General features: G+C 50.9%; 2 protein-coding genes across 3 annotated transcripts in view; one reads left to right on the forward strand and one right to left on the reverse strand.

Annotated features, from left to right (window-relative positions):
- Positions 1-2119: 2119 nt before the first annotated feature.
- On the forward strand, positions 2120-5985 carry Cyren (cell cycle regulator of NHEJ; the record flags this gene model as incomplete). Its single annotated transcript, XM_036181850.1, has 5 exons — positions 2120-2236; positions 3725-3974; positions 4860-4935; positions 5256-5465; positions 5770-5985. Coding segments are annotated over exons 2-5 (642 nt in total), but the record flags the coding sequence as incomplete, so codon positions are not given.
- Positions 5986-6653: 668 nt separating this feature from the next.
- The window catches only part of Tmem140 (transmembrane protein 140), a 36204-nt gene continuing 26356 nt past the window's right edge, over positions 6654-16501 (reverse strand). For both annotated transcript variants that reach the window (XM_036181445.1, XM_036181444.1), the window contains exon 2: positions 6654-8153. In XM_036181445.1, the coding sequence (XP_036037338.1) occupies positions 7573-8130 (558 nt within the window). In that variant the 5' untranslated portion in view covers positions 8131-8153 and the 3' untranslated portion in view covers positions 6654-7572. The remainder of the gene's footprint in view (positions 8154-16501) is intronic.

The raw sequence follows: 16501 nt of genomic DNA on the forward strand, positions 1-16501 counted from the left end.
ACTACAGTACCATCTTCTGGGTTCAAGCCGGGATCGGTGTGTCCTCTGCCGTACTGGAAAGCTGTTGCCTTTGGTTAAGAGGGTTCTTTAGACAAGAACGGGGCCTGAGGTCTGGGCCTCCAGCTCCCTCTCCCTCAGGGGCTTCTGGTCCCACGCTCTCATGTGGTGGCCTTCTCATTCCTCCAGCTTGAGGTCTCTGAGCTTGAATAATACCAGCTGCCTGCACCCTCTGCCTGACTTCGCTGAGCCTGGACCAGCTCTGTCTGTACACCTGCACTCTGTTCCCTCATTTGGGAGGACCATGAAGAGGCAGGTTCTTGCACAGTGGGGAGGAACAGAAGTCCCCCCTGTAGTCAGTCCTACATCCTACCGCTGAGGCCAGCCTTGTGAAGGAGCCACTGGAGGGTCAGTGAGCCCGGGCCTGGGCCTCCTACACATGGCAGGGGTGACCTTGTTACCTACCTAGGGAATGCCAATCCATGAACAGCGACTGTTTGGAACAGTCATGTGATAGCTTTTTTGGGCTCCAGGCTTAGTTGTGGGCTGTGAGGTAGAGTGGGGTAACTCCCAGGTGCCTGCATTGGGAAAAGCAGCAGTGCACTGTGGCCTTGGCTCCCTTCTGGGGTTGAAGGAGGAGCAGAAAGCGATATATAGAAAGAGCAGAGTAGTGGTCATCTATTTATTATTGGTGTGTGTGGGGGCTGGGGGGACATATGCCACAGCAGAGGTCAGAAGACGACTTGGTAGACTCGATTCTCCATCCACCTTTATGTGGGTTTGCAGGGATCAAACTCAGGTGGCCAGGCTGCATGGCCAGGGGCTTTACCTGCTGAGCTAGCTCACGGTTATCTCTTCTTACCCATTTTTACACTGTCATGAATCGATTATTTCCTTCTCTGCGATTTCTCCGTCTGGGCTTGGACACAGCCTCATCTATTTGACCTAGATTCGTGCTCCTGGCTTTCATTTGAGTCAAGGGCCCATGTCTAACTTTTCCCCCCAAAGTTCTCCTGTCTTAGGATATGTCCTTTCCTCTCGGCATCCCCCACAGCTTGCTGAAGCGATTTTAAGGCTCAGAGACAGAGAAACACCCCCAAATCTGTGCCTCCCTGCCTTGCCCCTCCCAGGAAGAGCACTCATTCTCAAAGCTTCTGGAATGTACCTTTTCCTTCACAGCACCTCTTTTGGAATCCTTAGGAGCCTTAGTAAGTGAGGCTCCCTCCTCCGCTGTCCTGGCTGAAGGTGGCGGGAAGCAACAACCACTGAGGCAGGCTACACCACAGACTCTGAACCACTCTTCCAGGGCTGGAGAACCTGGCCCGGCAGGTGCAAATCCATATTTCCCATCCATGTGCTCAGGGACCTATCTCTGCTCAGCCCCGAGCCCAGTCCCCTTGGTGTTCAAATGCTCAGGAGCTCGGCGTGAGGTCTGGAAGTACATCAATAAATACATTGCAGGCTGACTAAATGAAGCTAACTGACATTTGTTACTATATCCAATAACCACATACAGTTTTATCTTTCATTTAAAAAAAAAAACAATAAAAACCCACGTTGACTCCAGCACAAGCAAATCTAGCTTGGTTCTTTGCTCTTCCCTGCAGCAGGCTCTGTGTGCAAACACACAGGTTCCTGGTCTTAAGCCTTGTTTGCTAGGTGGCTATGGAGAAGCTTTAAGAAATGTGCAGGCTTGGGAGTTATGCTAAGGATCAAAGGAAACATGCCCTTCCACCCAACCCGTTAGACCGTGAGGTTGAGGACTCTACAGTCAATGAATGATACTTTCATGACAGCTAGGTGCTGCCCTCCCAGAAAGGCTGGCGACAAGCAGCTAAGCCGACCTTAGGAGCACTCTGGGAGACCGGAAGCCATTGGTTTATGTCGCTAAGAGTTGGGACTTTATATTTCTTCACCCGGGCTGTTGGTTTAGCATTGAAGATTAGCATTCTAGAAGACCCTGGAGAAAACAAAGGCTTCACAGGGGAGCCGTGGGTGCCCCAATCCAGAAATTGTAGTTCTAGCACCGGACAGAAACTGCTGTGTGATTAGCCAATCTACTGTAAATCCAATATAGTTAGTCTTGGTTTCTCCGTTTGGGGGCGACAATCAGATCTGAGCTTCCGTTTGCTTGAGAGTGCCAGGGAAGGCCCTCCCCTGTGACGGCCTGCTCTGGTCTTCTCAGTCGTCGTCTCCCGGGGCTCCTCTCCTGGTCACCTCAGGCTGCCCTAAATCATGAGTGAGTTCACCTGAAAATCCCCGGGGAAACCTAGCTTGGTGGCGCCTCCCGCCCTTCTGCAGAGGGCACCCTGGACCGCCAACCTGAATGTTAAAACATTAGTAAACGGGAGTTTGATCTCTCGAAACTGTCAGGCACCTCGTCTCCTGACTCCTGGGACGTGTTGAACTTGGTTTCCTCTTGGGGATCCTGGGGCAGGACTGTCAAAAACAGAAGCCCTTTCCTTCCCCTAGTCCCCAGCTCTGGGCACTTTGACTTGCTAACAGCCAGCAGCGGCTCCTCAGCCACAGCAGCCGACAGACCCGGGGCCTGTGCACTTGGCTTGCGGTCTGCAGGGGGCACCCGGGGACCTCCGCGCCAGCCAGCAGCCGGGTCGGGAGCGCGCAGGGGCCGGAAGGGGCGGGCGGTGGGATGCGTGGTGAGGGCTTCTAGTTCTGAATCCCTTCCCGGAACCGGCCGAGAGGACTGCTGTGCCGCCCTGCCCTGTTAGTCGCCTGTCCGGTCCTGTCCCCGGGTCCCCGCTCTGCGCCCTCTGCCGGTGGGAGGGAGCGGCGTGGCCAGCTCCCGGCTAGTGCACCAGGCCCCGCGTGTGTTTTCCGGGTGAGATTTTCCAGGGACCCCCGGGCCCGACCCCAACAGCACTGAGCTCCAGAAACCTTGCGGTCTGTGGGAGCTGGCTGCCGGCTCGGTGGTTGATGTCAGGCTTTCTGCGACTTTAGGCACGTTAACTGTCAATTGCGTCTGTTTCTCGTCTGTAAAATGGACATAAAGATACATGTACTGCCACGTGTGATACATTTCTGTATATTGTCACCGGCTAGTGACAACTCCTGTGACCGGACAAGTTAGGATGATGCCTGCTAGTTCTGTTCTGTTCTGTTCTTTTCTTTTCTTTTCTTTTCTTTTCTTTTCTCTTCTCTTCTCTTCTCTTCTCTTCTCTTCTCCCCTCCCCTCTTCTCTCTCTCCTTCCTTCCTTCCTTCCTCCCTCCCACACTCCCTCCCTCCCTTCCTTCTTTAAATGGAGTTGTAAACAGTTATTCTGGATGAACCAAAATTATCAAATGGTATATGTTGGCTGAGGGGAGGGGGCACTGGCTAATGAAATCTGTGAATCAGAAGGCCTCTGGGTTCTAGTAACCAAATCACTGCAGAAGTGAGAAGTCTGTCGTCCCCCATGATTGTTTGGGGTGCAAAAGGAAAGGGAGACCTGAGTTTCCTTCCTTCCTCCCTCCTAGGGTGCAGAGGTGACAGGACAGCATTTCTTCTTGCACCCTCTACCTGTGTGGGCCACAGAGCAATGGAGGGGTCACAGAACTTTGCAGGCCCATAGCCCTACCTGCTGCTGTCCCTCCATTTGACACAATACAGATGACTTGGCCTTCTGGGCTCTGCTCACCTCCAGCATGCCCTACGCTGACCAGTAATTGTTGCTGGTAACTGAAAGAGCTTTAACTTAGGAGAATATACTGACTTGGCTCCCCCTTGTAGGCATCAAAGATCGGCGACCACTGGGGACAGATAAGCCGGGTGTGGCAAGAGAATGTGACTTTTGGTGCTGTGCCAGAGAAGCAAGCCACTGAGTGTGGGAAACTACAGCCATGGAAACCCTAAAATCTGAGAACAAAAAAAGGGTCCTTCCCTCATGGATGACAGCCCCTGTGGAAGAGAGGAGGGCGCTGTCAGCGACGAGACCCAAACGGAAGAGGATGGCGGCTGTGCAACTTGGGGCGGCGACAAGGTGGGGAAACCTGTGGTCAGGGTGCTTCTCGGTAGGTGTCCTGGCCTGTCAGAGTGGGCAGGCCAGTGAGGTGGGTGGCGTCCTTGCAGCAGCGTCTGAGGTCTCAGCTCACAAAGGAGCCCCCCCCCCCCCCCCCCCAGTCTCTGGGCTGGTGCGTCCTGCCATCTGTACAAGCCCTGCCCCGGGAGCCGGTTGTCCCAAGTGCTAGTCTAGTCTCTTCATTTGTGACAAAACGTCTAAGAAGGCGAGATGGGTGGATCTGAACTCTGGTCGCCTGAGTGGTAGCTGCATTTCCTGTGGACCGTCAAGGAGTCAGAAGTTGTGGGTGTGAGTTAGGTGAATGTTGGTGGGCAGGGGAGAGCCACTCTCTCAGAGAGGGCGCTAGCCTTCCAGCTGCCTCTTCCCTGGCCCCCTGCACCCTTTGTAGTATCCACAGCCTTTGTCTGAATGCATTCTCACCTTCAGGTACAGACTGGGCCCTGGCCTGGTGGCTACATTTGCTGGGTCCATTGTTTGTTTGATTTTGAGACAGGGTCTATGTAGCCTTGGCTAGCCTGGAACTCACTCTGTAGCCCAGGCTGGCCTTGAAGTCACAGAGCTCCACCTGCCTCTGCCTCCCGAGTGCTGGGATTAGTGTGTGCCACAAGTTGTGGCTGTCCACTGCGTGTTTCAAGGAGTGACCATCATCCCGCTCCCAGGTGTTGTGAGGGAGACCATGGAGGGTGGGTAGCCCTGTGCTCTGTCCCTGGGCCACCAGGATGAGGAAATTTTTCAGGGAAAGCATTATCTCCCCCTGCCCCCCCCCCCCCCCATGGAGGATGCTTCTGTTTCCTTCCTCCTGTGAGTCCCTCTGTCCTCAGCTGTGGCTTTGTGACTTTATTTCAGGGCCCCGGCCACCAAGACTGTGTACTGCATGGATGAAGCCGAAATGGTAGATATGGCTCTGGAGATCCTGATCGAGGTAACATCAACCCTGTGTCTTCTGTGACTGCAGACTATTCATGGCTTGAAACTAGCCTAGGTCCTGGTAACAGAGGTGCTCTTAGGCTGCCTCAGGATCCCCCCTCTTCCTCTTGCTGGCTCTTCTCAGGGGTGATCCCCGCAGCTACTTCCTGTGTGTGGTGTGTATCATGTGGGGTGAGCCTTCGGGACTAGCTGTGCTGGCAGCGTGTGGGTAACTCCCGGCACACAGGTGAGGGGCACACAGTGTTCACTTGTGTTCTTGGGGAGGGAGGGTACCAGTTAAGTAAGACGGCTCCTTACCAGCTCTCCTCTCAGCAGAAGGCTGTGGAAGTTTCCTCCTGGCTTCCCGAAGGCGCGAGAGCGGCCCTGTGTGAAGTTGCTGAGTTCTTGTTTTCCACATGCTTTAAAGCAGTGGTGCATCGTCTCTGCGGGGCTCATGGCAACCCAGGGCTGCAGGGATCTGGGATACTGCTGTCCCCAAGAAACTCAAGCTGTGCTGCCAGCTGGCGTAGTTCGGCCCACAGCAGGGTTTGTGGCCTGGGCTCCTGGTGTTCTCTTGCCTCTCCAGACATGTTTTTCAGTTGGGTTCCTTCTCCTCAGCTCTTCCTCATACCTAGGCCTGCATCTTTCCCTAGTGGGCCCTGAGCGTGAGGTGTGGGGAGCAGTGGGGTGAAGGAAGGGTGGGTGCCCGTGAGGCGGGAGCGCGGCCTGGCCTGGTCCTGTGCCGTCTCTACAGTTAGTTGACTCAGAGTATGTCCGCATCACTGTCAGACAAACGGGTGGGTCAGGGAAACAAGCAGCTGTGTTGAGACTGTCGTTTCTTACTCTGCAGGGCCGCAAACAGGAAAAGCCGTCTCTGGTGGCCACTGATAAGCTGCAGCTCTCCCCTCCCTGCTCGGCGTCTCCCCACACCAGTTCCCCTGGGAGCAGCAGTGAGGAAGAGGGCAGTGGGAACAGCTCGCCTGCTCTAGGCCCCAGCCCTGCCCAGGAGCCAGATGCCACAGACTCTCCCTGTAGCAGAAGCCCCGAGGAGGAGGAGGAGGAGGAGGAGGAGGAGGAGGAGGAGGAGGAGGAGAAGAAGGAGGAGGAAGATGTGTTAAAGTATGTCAGGGAGATATTTTTCAGTTGACATGAACTGTTCATTGGACTTTATGCTGAGAGCAATGGGGTCTGCTGAGAACACTACCCAACCCTGGCACCCTCGAAAATCAGGCTTTGCTCCCAACTTCCAGTCCCAGGGGGCTTCATTCGGGAGGGGGCATTCTAGATGCGGGGAGGTATTGCAGGATGCAGACCTGTACCCCATTAGTCTCGTCCTGCGCGCACTGCCTTCTGGCTCAGAGGGTCTGGCCTCCCAGCCCTGTGTTCTATTCAAGTACCAGCAAAAATGAGGTCATGGGCCTCATGGAAGCAAAGGAAAACATAGCTGCTGAGAATACTGGGATTCCAGATAGGCAGCCAGATCTCGCCCTGAGGAGGGGACCTATGAACAGTCTGTGTCATGACACAGTCCAGCAGTCGGCTTCCACCCCTCTAATGGAAAAGGCTCCTTCCTCCTGTGGGTCCCTGCCCACAGTTCCCTGCCAGGCTAGCATCAGGGGCCTCTCTCAGACTGGTGAGCCGCAGGCCCTCTCCATCCCTGTTGCCTCTTCCACCTGGGGCCGCCACCTTGGTCCTTGTGCAGCTCTAAGGGACAGAAAACACTGAGGACAGAGATCACGCCAGAGTCCGTGTGTCTTTGTATTCACTGTGGCTTTTCAAGAGCACAGAATGAAGAACTCGTAGCCAAGTAGGTTTTGTGCTATACAGACATTGAGAAATATATAATGATGCCCCAATGCATAATATAGTGATGCCCCAATGCATAATAAGGACCGTGTTTCTGCCTTTTCTAGTTCTGGGCAAGGTGAGGGGATGCAGTACGTGTTTGTGTGTGACTATGAAGTCCTGTTCACCTTCAAGGCTTTGGCACATCTTGATCTGCATTCCTGGGTCACAAGAATGGTTTGTCAGTCTGGCGTCAGGTCCAAGGGCCCATTCAGGGGACCCCACAAAGCCAGCAAGGCTTCTCTTTGTGCCCTGTGATTCTTAGCTGAGTCCTTGTGAGGTTATTCCTGGACCCCCAGGGCTGGAGTTCTGGTGTGGGGCTCATCACGCTGGAGGCACAGAAGCTTGCTAACAGGACTTGATGGTAAAGCATTTTCTTCTAACCATCCCGTTTGTTGCCATACACTTTCACAGAGTTCTTGTTTGACACTTTGGCAAATCAGCCTGGATGTCTGGCCTCTGACAGTCAGGCTCTCACCTGCCTGAAGCTAGCGTGAGAATTGCTCAAAGTGGTTGATTAAAGCAAGGGTCCATGTGCTAATGAGCTACATGGTTTAGAGTCCTCCAGAGTAAGGAAGGACACTACAAAGCTGCAGGTTCCCCAGCCATCCATGATGCCTCTGGGCTCCCTGACACTGCAGCCCTACCACGCCAAGGGTGTGGGTCCCCCTGCTCAGGCTTGGGCTCAACATTAGCTGTGAAACAAGGTGTTTGAGAGGACCCACCTGCCCAGCCACAGGTTCTCTGGCACCTTTTTGGAGCGCAGCTGGAACTGAACCCTTGTCATCCCGTAAGCCTGTAGACTGGGCTAACAGTTCTCCCATTTGCCCTTGTCCTTCTTTTCCCTTGGAGGGAACATAACTGTGGCTATAAGCAAGAAGATGAGCAAGGTCTGGGCTAGGCACAGAGCTAGAAAGCCAGGCCCCAGGAAGGTGAGCCTGACCCACTTCCACACGTAGGAGAGGAAGAGGCTTAGTCCACTGGCCAGCAGAACGGAGGATACCATCAGGAAGCCCACTGCCAGCTGCCACTCTCCTTCATCACTGTTGCACTGGGCAAGGAGGAGAGGCAGAGGGACAAACATTGTGAGGACCAGGGCCCCATACACACCAAGCCTGGCCAGGGCTAGGCCAACCTGAGGAACCCCCAGTGCCTCCAGCTCAGGGAAGTTGTAACACTGTAGGGAGCCAGTGTCCTCCTTCCACAGACAGAAGTTGTAGAAGCCGACTCTCAGGTTAGGCAGGTCAGCGAGGTTGCCAGCCTTCCAGAGGAGAGCGTAGACCATCAGGGAGAGGACCACAGCCACAAGGATCATGATGCCCACAAAGGGCAAGCAGTTGCTCCGCCGTGGCCTGGGGATAGCCATTTCTTCTGCGGTTGCTGGGGGACCTGGAAAAGGTCACACCGTGAGTATCTAGCCCTTCCCTCAGGCCTAGCAGCTCCAGTTCTTCCTGCCCTCCCCAGACAGGGGAGTCCCACTCACAGATCCTCAGTGGACCTCTGGTTTGAGGTCTTTCCCAGGCAGCTGTGGAAGCCTGAAGCCCCCATGCCAAAGGCTTTCCAGGAGCACCGAGAGAAGCCATCAGAAACTCTGTGTGTGGGGGGGTGTCTCATCCTCATGGAGGTGTGTGGGGGGAAGGGCAAGCCTCTCTGTTAGGTGGCAGAGATCCATCTGGATCTCTGTGAGTTCAAGGCCACACTGGAAACAGAGCCAGGCAGTAGTGGCACACACCATTAATCCCAGGACTGGAGATCTCATGCCTTTGCTTGGGAAGGGCACACGCCTTTAATCCCAGGAAGTGATGGCAGGAAGCAGAAAGGTATATATGGTGTGAGGACCAGGAACTAGAGGCTTCTAAGCAGTTCAGCTGAGACCCTCAGGGGTGAGGACTCAGGCTTTCAGTCTGAGGATTCGTGGAAACAGGAACTCACTCTCTTTGTAAGAATGTGGCTGGCTTCCTTCTGCTTCTCTGATCTCTCAGTTTTTACCCCAATATCTGGCTCTGGGTTTTTTATTAATAAAACCATTTAGTAATTCCTGTTACATGTCTGTCCACCCTCTCCCCATAACAACAGTAACCCATTAATTCTAGAAAATTCTGGAAATACGTTTTAAAGAAAAAATTAAAACAATCCTTTATCCTACCACCCTAGTAAAACCACTGTTCATTGTTCATATTCCACAAATATTTTCCCTATTGTGATTGTACTTTTTTTTTTTTTTTTTTTGTTTTTTTGAGACTGTTTCTCTGTGTGGTTTTAGTGCCTGTCCTGGAAATCGCTCTGTAGACCAGGCTGGCCTTGAACTCACAGAGATCTGCCTGGCTCTGTGTTGGGATTAAAGGCATGCACCACCACTGCCTGGCGTGATTGTACTTTTAAAAAGCATCCTGACTGCTAAACACAATGGATGTTCATTGACTATTGTGACCATTTTTCATAGCTGTTGAAATAGTCTTAAAATGTGATGAATGGTTACATAATTTCGATTCATAGTCTGGGTGTGGTGGTGCACGCCTTTAATCCCAGCACTTGGATGCAGAGGCAGGTGGATCTCTGAGCTTGAGGGCAGCCTGGTCTACAGAGTGAGTTCCAGGACAGCCAGAGTCACACAGAGAAACCCTGTCTCAAAAAAGAAAAAGCAAGCAAGCAACCAACCAACCAACCAACACCCTAAAACAGACAAATACCCCCCACTAAAAAACCAAACATATTCAATCCATAGAGCTGTTTGTTTCACTGTCTTGGTGGTCTTAATACATATTGCTAGACAGACCTACAGAAGACTTGCTAATGCCATTTAGGTGTATATAAAAGTGTCTATTTTGCCAGGTGGTGGTGGTGGTGGTGGTGGTGGTGGTGGTGGTGATGATGGTGGTGCATGCCTTTAATCCCAGCACTCAGAAAGCAGAGGCAGAGGCAGGCTGATCTCTGGGAGTTCCAGGCCAGCCTGGTCAGAGTGAGTTCTAGGACCAACCAAGTCTACATAGAGAAACCCTGTCTTTAAAAACTAAAAACTTTAAAAAAAAAAAGTGCCTATTTTATATTCTCATTACTTAGAAAAGTATTTTCATTATTCTTTTATTCAGAAGGGACTTTCAAATTGCTTCTAAAATAGTAGTCTGCACACTGTGCCTTTCTCTATGTACAATTTCCACTCAGGAATAAAACAAATATTAACACCAGGAATGACTAGGAATGCAGAGCTGGGAACCTTGTGAGACACAAACACAAGGCCCAGACACCAAGTCCTGTGGGCCTAATCCAGGGAGCTAGGTGCAGCCTAGCTTTGGTGGCTCTGGGGAAGGCCCCAGAGACCCTGTGACTCACCTTCCTAGGGGACTCCTTTGCGGAGCAGCCCCTCTCACACAGTGTAGTGCAGTCTCTGTGTGCCACGTTTGTTTTACAAGAACAGGAAGGAGTGAAAAGAGGAAGAATACTTTCCAGCCTTAAAAGTGTGGGGGTGGGGGGTGGGGGGATGGGAAGGTGGAGGGGCTTCCAAAGGCTTCAAATATATGATGCCATAGGGATTCATTGGTGGGTTTTAGCAGCTCCCGGGCAGTCAACATGTGCCTGTTAGAACATTGACGTCGCAATCTACACTGCCTTTCCCCAGCATCTGGCTGGCTGAGAAGCCTGTCCAGTTCCTGGCTCTCATGTGGCCTCCCCTCCAGAGGAGCCCAGCAGTGACCATCTCAGAAGCAGCCTTGGCCGCTGTTCCTTGGGCTTTTGTCAGAGGCCCTGCAGGCTGTGGCCAAGGATGCCCTGTTTGAATGTACTAGAAATTCTTGAAGCAGCGATGCTTGCTTTAGAAAGATCTGTCAAGACTGTAAAAGGCAGCTTTAGTCCATATGTCACTGGGTTGGAAGGATGAAATACTTACTCCATGTAGCCATGGTATGAGGAAATTCCCAACATATTTTAAATGTTTTTACCCATTTAGCAAATTTTTGCAAGGTCTATTCGTGTGCTTTTTGAGGGGTGTTTCAGGATGTGGGGTGGATTTCTGGGGGTGGGACCCGTTTATCCAGTGATGCCGTAGGAAATACGGCTTGCCCAGCCTGCAGTATCCAGAAACCACCAGGATGGGAACTGGGAGGCTCCTGTGTGAATTGTGCATACTTAGGTTCAAACACTGCCCTTGAAGCTCTGACAGACCTCAAACTTGGCTTCTCAGAGGAGGCTATGGCTACCTCAGCACAGCGCCTGCCAGGTACCAGGAGCCTTGGTTTGTGGCTTTGTCTTCTCTCAACTGACCTTTTGGAAGCTTTGGTAGGTGACTGTTTTGTTTTGCCTTGTTCTGAAATGAGTCTCTCTATGTAGCCCAAGTTGGCCTCAAACCCTATGGTCCGCCTGCCCCAGCTTCTGAAATGCTGTGATTATGGGAATGTACCACCACACCCGACATTCCAAAGGCCTGTAAAGGAGAGCAGAGCAAGAGAAAACTGGAGCACAGGCCAGGCATGTGGAGAAGGCCTGTCCTGACTTTCCTCTGCTATGCCCTCACAGGCAGAGGTCAGTCCTGGCTCCTGTGCCTGCATTTGAAGCACTATCCGGTATGTCTTAGAACGTGCATTTTACTGGGGCTCAGGTCCCTTTGCCCTCCGCACTTGCTTTTTTGTGGTCAAGCTTCTCTGCTTAGGCTGGGCCTATTTCCTCCAGCCCACACTCAGCCAGTCTCCAACCTCTTTGGACGGGCCAGAAGTTGGGATGTATACTAGAAGCGGTGTTCCTAAGGAAAAGTCATCATCTCTTTTATCTTGCTAGGCTGGAAGGAATGTTTTTTGAATGAATGAATGAATGAAAATGTCCTCTGGTATCCTTAGGTGTATTGTCATGTGTTATGGCCACACCTCAGCAAGATGGCAGAGCATCCTCAGGGGCCCTGTGTATGGCTTTTTTTTTTTACCAGCAGTGTTGGGGTGTCCATTCGGCTTCCTCCTGGAAATACAGACTCCAGAGGCTGGTAACCAGCCTCTACTCTTCGACTCCCTTGCTGAGTACCTGTGTATTTGGTTGCAAACCCGATGGCACTCTTCCAGCTGCCCCACCTGCCTGCCCCGTGTTGTTTCTCTACCAGCCATGGCGATCACATTCTCACCCAAGAGGACCCTAAGGCCCTGTAGTAAGCCAGTGCGTCCTTCAACGGGCAAGAGGCTCTAGAGCCGTGGTCCTCAGCCTTCCCAACGCTGTGACCCTTTAATACAGTTCCTTGTGTTGTGGTGCCCCCAACCATACAATTATCTCATTGCTACTTCATAACTGCGATTTTACTACTGTTATGAATCATAATGGAAATATCTGTTTTTTGATGGTCCTAGGTGACTTCTGTGAAAAGGTCATTTGCCCCCCAAAGGGCCGTGACCCACAGGTTGTGAACCGCTCCTCTAGAGACTGCTGAGTCATGGTGGCTTTAGTTTTAGATAAACTTCTTCCTGTTTAGAATAAAGTAATGCATGTTGGTTGCAGAAAACTATCAAAACATGCCAAAGTGTGGAGAAAGATTAAAAATCATCTACAACTTCTGGTAAAGTGACCAGCGAGCACGTCTCCACTCACGCTCTACTGTGGGGATCACAGGGATCTGCGTGTGCATTTCACGTGTCATTATAACATACATGTTTCTTTATGTCCTACCATTGTTTCCTGTTTAAGGGCTTCCTGGAGCTCTTATAGCTTATAGTCTTTATAAATTATTTTTATAATTTAGCTCATAACCATATGAATAATGCTATGTGATGTGTTTGTCAATAAATTTATCCTTCTAGCAGCTTAACTTAAAAATTTACACTTTATATTCGTGTGTGTGTGTGTGTGTGTGTGTGTGTGTGTGTGTGTGTGTGTGTATGCATGCATGCATGCGTGCGTGTGTCATAGCACATGCAGGGAGGTTAGAGGACAGCTTGCAGGACTCAGCTCTCTCCCTCTGCGATGTGGGTTTGGAGACTGGAACTCGGGTTGCCAGCCTTGGCAATTATCTCTTTACTCACTGAGCCATCTCCAGGCTCCAGCTTGACTTTTGAACTCCACTGTATTTTAGAAATGAGGTCACTCCACTGCCCAGGCTAGTCTTGGGCTCCTGGGCAACAGTAAGCCTCCTGAGTAACCGGGGCTATAGGCATGAGCTGCTTGCTGGCGAGTGCTGATCTTACCCCATCCTCTCAAATGTTGCATTTTCTTGAACCATCTAATCTTAGACATTGATGAGTCACTGTTGCTCAATGCTTCCTTCCTTCAGAGACAGGAAAGTTCAGCATTTTCAAGTGTTTACTGACCATCTATATCTCTTCTGTGGCTTTCTTTGGCTTTTTAAAAACAACTTTTGAACATGTGCAAGGCCTTAGGTTTGATCCCTGCACTGCCCCAAAGAAACTATTCTGAGTTTTAGTTTCCCATGCAGACAAAGGCTGCCAGACTGTTTGTTGCTGGGTCACAGTAAAGCAAATCTTCCTGCTGCCCCAGGCCCCCAGCACTAAGCCCAGAGCTGAGGTTCCAGTTCGTGTGGATTTGAGGGCCGCAGCATGAGAATGACCTTAGAGGGTGGTGATTTCTGCGTGAAGGGGAGAGAATTCCCAGTTCTGGAAATAGGAAGATTAATCTGAGGTTGAGGTTGGTTGGTTGGTTGGTTGGTTTAAGCATCTTTACAATTATCCTAGTGGAGAATAGGCTAGTGACTGAAGGGGCATGACCATTAAATCATTTTACCCTGAATGACGTTCTTGTCAGGATTATTTTTAAAGATCTCAGATGTCTGAAGACCATTTTAACAACCCTCTGGAGGCCTGAGGGTTGATAACAGGGTCTCTCCAGCCCTGGGAACCTGCACACCAGGTAACGATGAGAAATGAATGAAGCAGAGAGCTTCTCCACAGCATAGCTTTGGGTGTGTGGCCCTGGCTCTAAGATGAGCCACCTTCTGCCTATGAGGAACACTGGAGAAGGGCTGAATAAATGTTGCTTTTGATACTTGCTTCCTACTTGAGATGGCTGTTGTTTTAACCCTGGCACAGTGGCTGCACTGAAATCTGCTATTTCAGCCAGCAATTGCAACTCCACAGTTACCAGCCTGCTTCTCTAGCAGCTGCCTGGCCGCTCAGGCCACAGCCTGATGGGAATTCTATTCCCACAGGCACCGGCTCTGACGCTGCCACTAAAGGTGCTTCAGCATTCTATTTATAAATAAGACTAGAGATTCAAAGGCTGGGGTAAAAAACCGTGAGCTCAGAGAGACTGAGTAGCAACCAGCTAACTCTCTCTCTCCTTGCTGGCGTCTCCAAAAGACCCGGGTTTCTGCTTTGCCAAACCAGAAAAGGCTGTACCACTCCAGGTCCTTCCTTGCGACTTCCTGTGTCTCTCTACCTCTCCTGGACGCCCTGTGATGCTCTGTGATTACTTTCTGTCAACTAGTTGCTATCTAGTTGATAGATGCAAGGTTAACTTTATTTAATTAATGCAAATGCAAACTCAGGGGTTCACAGTGATCGGATGTCCCCCAACAGATGGCTGAGGCACCACTGTGTCTGTTGCTCCCTGCCCCAGGGAAGGTTCGTAGCACCAACCTCCATTCCTAGCTATTTCCGGTACTTGTTTCCTTCCATGCAAAACTGTCTGTAGCTGGGCGGTGGTGGCACACGCCTATAATCCCAGCACTTGGGAGGCAGAGGCAGGTGGATCTCTGTGAGTTTGAGGCCAGCCTGGTCTACAGAGCTAGTCCAGGACAGGCTCCAAAGCTACAGAGAAACCCTGTTTCGAAAAACAAAACAAAACAAAACAAAACAAAAAACCTGTCTGTTATCTTAAACACCATGGGACTTTCCTGATCATTTGTAATTTCAAGTCTGTCACTGCTCCTCATCACTCTTAAGCTAGCATGTTCTCATCCCGATAGTCAAGAGCCTCTTAACCCCCCTTTCTCTATGTTGTCTTACGCAGAAACAAACACCCTTCACTCACAGCCTCTTCCTCCGTGTCTCAGGTCTACACTTCGGAAAACAGAGCTTCCTAGCTTCCCCGCTTACCAGCCCACCACCTGAATTCCCATGTCCCTAACACTGTTCGCATGAACTTTGCCTACTCTTACAGAAAAACCGTCTGCTGCTCTTTTTTAAAAAACATCAGATCACCCACTACCAGTGAAAATTCACTCCTTTCATTTCATAAATCTTTACAGAGTGCCAAGAGGAACGAAGTTTGCACAGACAGCCCCACAGTCAGTGTTCCCTCTCCAGGAATGTGCCACCTAGACGGCTAACACTTGGTTTCTTCCTCTGTGAACAGGATCATAATCATCTTCCTGGCAGGTGTTCACATGCCCTGAGCAAGCTCCCAAGTAGGGTGAAGGACTGCTGCTACCCAGGAGCTCTCTTCTCTTGGGTGACATTAGAAATGCTTTGACCCTCTTTCTGCTTCTTTAGCAGTAAGACCCTCCATATGTCGCTCCACACCCTCCCTCCCAGACTTGGAGTATGCTTGCTCTCTCCTCCCTCCCTCACCACACTGGCTTCTCTGGAAATCTCAGACAAGCTCGGGACTTTTGTCATTGTCACCCCCTCCCCTTCAGGGCTTCGCTTAAATGCCTGCCTGTATGTAGGGGCATCTTCCTTGGTTAGCACTGTGGAAACCACAACATCCCCTTCTTCCAGGAGGCCAGCCTGGTGCTCTCATCCTTCCTCATCAGCATACGTCACTATTGATGTAAAACACTTCGCTCACCCCATCATCCAGCGCAATGGAACTCCAGGGGAACAAATACTTGTCTTTCAGTTTGTTTGTTCTGTTCTGGTGTGTGTGTGTGTGTGTGTGTGTGTGTGTGTGTAGCTGTATCTTCATGTGTGGAGGTCTGAGAACAACCTTGGGTGTGCCATTCATTCTTCCCTCAGGAGTGCCATCTACCTTATTTTTTGAGACAAAGTCTTTGATTGGCCCAGAGATCACCCATTAGGCTCGGTTGGCTGGCTGAGCCCCAGGGATCTATCTACCCATCTCTGCCAAGTGCTGGGATTACAAGCACAGGCCACCATTCTCACCTTTTTATGTGGATGCTGAGGACCCAACTCAGGTCGTGATGCCTGCATGACAAACACTTTACCAGCTCAGCCATCTCCTTACTATGTTCAGTTGTCCATCCATCCATCCATCCGTCCGTCCATCCGTCCATCCATCTGTCCATCCATCCCACCTACCTATCACATCTATTTGTCCTATCTATCTGTTTATCTATCATCTATCTGAATTTTTTTTCTGTTCTGTCTTCACACCCAAGGCTGCTTCTGGCATCTAGAACACACTCCACAAACATCCCTTAGATGACAGGAGTGGTTGACTGGATGTCAGCAGTGGCACACGTGACTTCTCGTAAGCTTCTTCCTCTTTCATTTTCTTGACTCTCTCCATTGTCCTCTGGTTCAGTTAAAAAATTTTTCCCAGGGTTGGGGATTTAGCTCAGTAGTAGAGTGCTTGCCTAGCAAGCACAAGGCCCTGGGTTCAATCCTCAGCTCAAAAAAAAATAAATAAATTCCCACAACCACATGGGTTCAAGTTTCTCTCTGTCACTACCTTCTGGTTCTGCATGGGGCTTTGGGAGGTTGAAATGAGTTGTTCTCATGAATGGACCAGTCCCTGGCACATGCTAAAGTGCATATGAGTGTGTGTGTGTGCTCTGATCCTGAGGCTAAGGCAGTGATTTGAGGGGAGAAAAGGAAGCTGAGGTAGAGGCAGAGGGTAGGGTATGCAGTGAG

The sequence above is a fragment of the Onychomys torridus genome, chromosome 3 (genome assembly GCF_903995425.1).
Source record: "Onychomys torridus chromosome 3, mOncTor1.1, whole genome shotgun sequence".
NCBI lineage: Eukaryota > Metazoa > Chordata > Mammalia > Rodentia > Cricetidae > Onychomys > Onychomys torridus.